The sequence below is a fragment of the Ruditapes philippinarum genome, unplaced genomic scaffold, assembly GCF_026571515.1.
Source record: "Ruditapes philippinarum isolate M1 unplaced genomic scaffold, ASM2657151v2 ctg2739_1_1_1_1, whole genome shotgun sequence".
Lineage (NCBI taxonomy): Eukaryota > Metazoa > Mollusca > Bivalvia > Venerida > Veneridae > Ruditapes > Ruditapes philippinarum.
The window spans coordinates 40,221-45,614 of record NW_026852815.1 but is presented as its reverse complement, the minus strand read 5'-3'; the positions used below and the strand labels follow the sequence as shown (position 1 = coordinate 45,614).

Sequence of the window (5,394 nt, the reverse complement as noted above, 5' to 3'; positions counted from 1 at the left end):
GAAGCGGTATGCTTCGTCTTAACTTAGCTTTCTATAACTTTAAGGCCATATTTGCAAATAAATATATAATAAAATAAATAAATAAATGAAAAAAAAATTGCAGAATTTTTTAATTCCTCAGACTGAATCGTTTTGACGTCTGTTGCAAAAAGACGCATGACGTCACATACCGCGTCAAATATGATTGGACGCCGCAGTTATTGTCTGTGACGTAATAATTTGAGCATAGTTACCGCAAAATGTCGACTGCTGTGAATACTAGAGACGAATAATTCTAACAAAAATGGAAGAAAATCCGTCAAACGATACAAAATATTCTGCGAAAAGCACATTTAAAGGTATTTGAAATGATTTCTATAAAATTATAATTATTATAAATACAATGAGGTAACATTTCTTAAAATTCAGTTATTATCAATGTGATTTTCGCACATAGATTTTTTTCGAGGAAAAGTAATTAAATGTATTAATTTGAAATTTTGTGCATTTATTAGTGCAATGTCAATGTCAAACTGGTGAATGATATTTTTATTGTTAATCAAGGTTTCGATTTTATTTAAAGGAGGTAGATCTAACATAAAATGGTGTTCCAATTTTATTCTTCAAATTTGAATAAAAAGAAAAGAAAAAATATGATATGATATGATATGATATGTTATTATTATTTGATATTATATTATAGATGATATTTGATTTATTTGATTTGATAAGTATAAGTATTTGTACTTCTTGCACTTCTTGTATTGCACTGCACTGCACTGTTACTGTTACTGCACTGTTCTGTGATTCGCAATCTTTAAAATATTGTGTTAGTTGCCTTTCAATTATTGGTCATATGCGTTACTATGTTAACTAGACTAGATATTTATGGTGCTGTGTTTGTTGCTAGTGTTTTATCTCCCATTAATGTCAAACCCCGCGCGGGGACGTACACATTTCATCATCTTCATCATCATCATCATCATCATCATTATCATCATATTTGTTATAACTACATAATCACTATAATTATCATTACATCATCATTATCATGATCGTCATGATCATCTGATCATCTTAATTATCATCACCAGCACCACATAACATCTTTATCATCATCTGAGTCGTCATCATCGACATAATCATCATCAGTCCATTTGTGATCATCAACACCATTATCATCATCATTATCATTGTAAATCATCGTCAATATCACTTCATAATCATTATCATTATCAGTACATTGTCATCATCATTATCATCATCAACAACAACATAACATCAACAAAAGTACATCACCTGCATCATTTCCATCACCATCATTGTAATCATTAAGGTCATCATCATCATCTTCAACAACAGTACATCATTCAAATCATAATAATCAGCGACAGCAACGAACATCGGTCATAGTGTAATTAAGTGATTAAATGATGATGAAAGTGATTATAAATACGATTTTGATGATGATGATGCAATTATATTGATTATAATTCTAGGATCGAAACATTAATGATGACTGAGGTGATAATTATTATCTTGATGATTATGGAGGTGTTAATAATTATATTGTGATGATGATGATGATGCATGAAAATGCTGCTGATGATGATGATGGTGATGATACGGGTGATAATACAGATATTTTTAGCATGATTATGATAAAAGTACTGCTGATAATGCTGAAGAAGGTCATGATAATTAAATTTTTATAATTGTGATGGAGGATAGAGTTGATAATTATGGAGGTGATGATTATTATCATTTTCATGATAATGATGAGGATGATGACGATGATAGAAGCGATTTTGATGATGATTTTGATGGTCATGGTTTTAATAATGATGACGCTTGAGGTGGTGATGATTATGATGATGATGAACTTGATGATGATTTTAATAATGATGATGATCGAAGTAATGATGATGTTGATGATAATAATAATGTTGATTTGATAATAATAGAAATTTTGATGATTACCGCGACGGAAATTTTAAAAATTATGATTTTGAAGATAAATGGAATGAAGGTTGCGAAAATAATATAATAATTAAGATAATGATGATGACGATGATGATGATTTTGATGATGATGGTCATGATGATGAATATATGAGAATGCAGGTGATAATTGTTATGATTTGCGATACTTTCAACTATAGATCATAATAATATAGTACTGTGTTTGTAACTTATGGTTCATTTCTTTATATGTGGTGCTGTGTAAGCGGCTAGTGGTCCGCCATCTTTCAAATATTGATTATATGTGGTGCTGTGTTAGCGGCTAGTGGTCCGCCATCTTTCAAATATTGATTATATGTGATGCTGTGTTAGCGGCTAGTGGCCCGCCATCTTTCAAATATTGATTATATGTGGTGCTGTGTTAGCGGCTAGTGGTTCGCCATCTTTCAAATATTGATTATATGTCGTGTTTTGTTAGCGGCTAGTGGTTCGCCATCTTTCAAATATTGATTATATGTGGTGCTGTGTTAGCGGCTAGTGGTTCGCCATCTTTCAAATATTGATTATATGTGGTGCTGTGTTAGCGGCTAGTGGTCCGCCATCTTTCAAATATTGATTATATGTGGTGCTGTGTTAGCGGCTAGTGGTTCACCATCTTTCAAATATTGATTATATGTGGTGCTGTGTTAGCGGCTAGTGGTTCACCATATTTCAAATATTGATTATATGGGGTGCTGTGTTAGCAGCTAGTGGGCCGCCATCTTTCAAATATTGATTATATGTGGTGCTGTGTTAGCGGCTAGTGGTTCACCACAAAAAACTAGTATGTTTATTGAAATTACACTCTCATTCAATATATTTCTAAATAGGACGCGTTCTTTCTTCCGTTACAGACATCCTCATAAATGCCAATAATGATGACGTCATCATCCCTACAAGTGCCACGTTCGACAAAGTTGTATTACATATAGGCATTGGAAGCAGGTCCGGTGTTACCATAGAAAAACCTCCTGTGAAACATGGTAAGGCGCTAATTTCTTCAGTAGAATTTGCTACCCGAAAATTCAAGAAAAGCTTTTACAAAGGAGATAACAAAGGTCTAGATGTCACAGGAAAAGAACGTGGAGACTTCCGGAAACCTGTTGTCGAGTCTGACGAAAAGTTTCGTAAAGACATGCAAAATGAAACAGACGTCGAAAGAATTATGTCTCAGCTTGCCAGCTCCTTCTATAGCGAGGCTCCACTGGAAACTAAAAAAGCTAAAGAAGTATTGTCAGAAACTGGACTAACTGAACAGGTATACTTAGAAAACACTAAAAAAGACAATACTAGAGCAAACATACGAGATGAAGTCGCAATGTTGAAGACATGCCCGCCATACCAAATTGAGAAATATATATTGATTGCGAGAGATAATGAAAATTGTTTTGCTGAAATTGGACATAACGACCGGGAATACGTTTCAGAAGTTGTAATGCTACCGAATAAAGAAAAGATTGACAGTCCACTTTACAATAATTATGATCTAGTCATTAAAGAGTTGAAAGAGAGAAATGATGGACTCAGGAACAAGAAAGATGATGCAAGAGATCTATATACTGAATATTTAGAGCGTGTAAACACTAAAACAGAGGTTAAGACAGTGGATATGGTCAATGTCAAACCTGAAATAATAGAAAAGTTCGCAATGCCAACAGTAGTTCAAGAGAAAAATGACAGTCTTCGATTGGAAAGTCCTAAAACCAAATGTGATATCACATCATGTGATTACATTTCCTACCAAGAAGAAAGAGCACCAGACGATGAAAGTGATGCATCTGACCCGACTGAAAACACAGATGACGAATTGACAGACACTGATACACTTGAGACAGTTGTGCACAAGAAACCTCCTGATCCACTGTCAGATAGCGAAACAAGTATCACAGTGATTCACTTTGAACCAGATCAGATAAAGTCAGACCGAGATACTAGCAATGACACTCAAGATACTAGTATAGCATCGGATTCTGATGGTGCAAGTACAGAATACACAACAACAGATGATGAACTATATGACAGTGATACGCTTGATGATGTTTCAGATATTGAATTTGATGACGACATCGCAGACATAAAGGGATTAGATAATGATATTGTAGATACTAAAGAATTAGATGATGACATCTTAGACATCGAAGCTATAGATCTCCAAGATCAAGGTGAAGTTGATATAACAGCAACTTGGAATGATATCTCTGATACACCTACTAACGACAACGACTTGTATGACGATGATGATAACCTGTTTGGCATCTTGAATGTCTATATAGAGAGTGAGCTACACTTTGACCATAGCAAAGTAAGTATAAGTTATTATGTAAGAATGAAAGGTTTGAAACTTTTATTCCTTGGCTCAGTTCTTTAGTGTATCACTCTATAAGAATTTCTACGTTAAAGTCATCTATCAAATTAATATATAAACATGTGCAGGGTTGGTATAAATTTTATGTATTTAGCTTTTACAATTGCTAGATATCTGGGAAAATACGGCTATTGCCAGCTTGACTTTCATTTTTTTTATTATAATTATTAAATGTATTGATGCTAAAAGATCATAGGCATAAATTTTCAATAAATTATTGCAAATGAAGACCAACAGAGCTAGAACATTAAATCAATCAGTCTGTTAAAGAAACAACTTTATACATCAATATTTCAGGTTTTTCTCTTTGTATATGCACCGCCAATGTATATATGTTATATTGGCCATGAACATTTATCCATGAACATTTATATTTTTTACCAAATAATATATTGCATGGAATTGAATTGAATATGTACAAATGGCACGACTTCGTTTCCGCGGATCCAGAGGAAACGGGGGTTTGAGGTCATGACATTCCCTTCTCTGGAATATTGCAAGTATGTCGAACCACTCATAGATTTGGATATTATATAACATTGTCAAAATTTTGCGATTCCCTCTGATAAAAAGTTTCTATTATGTACTTAATGATTTTCCCACTAAAAATTGCTCAAAAACACACGTTCTTATATTTTTCAGATACCTGTTGCTGAACATTGTGAACAGAAGATAGACTTTGGATATAAATATTTCTCATTTTCAACTTTCTTTAACTAAGAAATAAATATGAGAAAAATCGAATGATACTTGTTCAACAAATCGCTTTTTGTTTTTATTGATACAGATAATGTATGTTTTTTTCTTCTTCGCATTGGTACAACAATGCAATGATTAACATGGTAACGTAATAAAACACAGCAATACGATTGAAGAGTACGGTGTTTCTTTATTCATAGACGATGGCCCAAATGGAACACCGTAGAAGTGTTGGCTTGTTCGCGGTCTCTTTAATTCAAAGTTTGACTGACATCAGATCTAGAGCTTTCGTCTTGCTGATCTTTTAGCACTTTCTTTAAAAGACTGACCACCGTGATATGACCGAAAAGT

General features: G+C 33.4%; 1 protein-coding gene across 1 annotated transcript; it reads left to right on the top strand.

Annotated features, from left to right (window-relative positions):
* The first annotated feature begins 233 nt into the window (after window positions 1-233).
* Window positions 234-5,186, top strand: LOC132725273 (uncharacterized). The gene is made up of 3 exons (XM_060710374.1): window positions 234-338; window positions 2,834-4,281; window positions 4,987-5,186. The coding sequence occupies exons 1-3, from the start codon at window positions 284-286 to the stop codon at window positions 5,062-5,064; spliced, it is 1,581 nt and encodes a 526-aa protein (XP_060566357.1). The 5' UTR covers window positions 234-283; the 3' UTR covers window positions 5,065-5,186.
* Window positions 5,187-5,394: the final 208 nt, after the last annotated feature.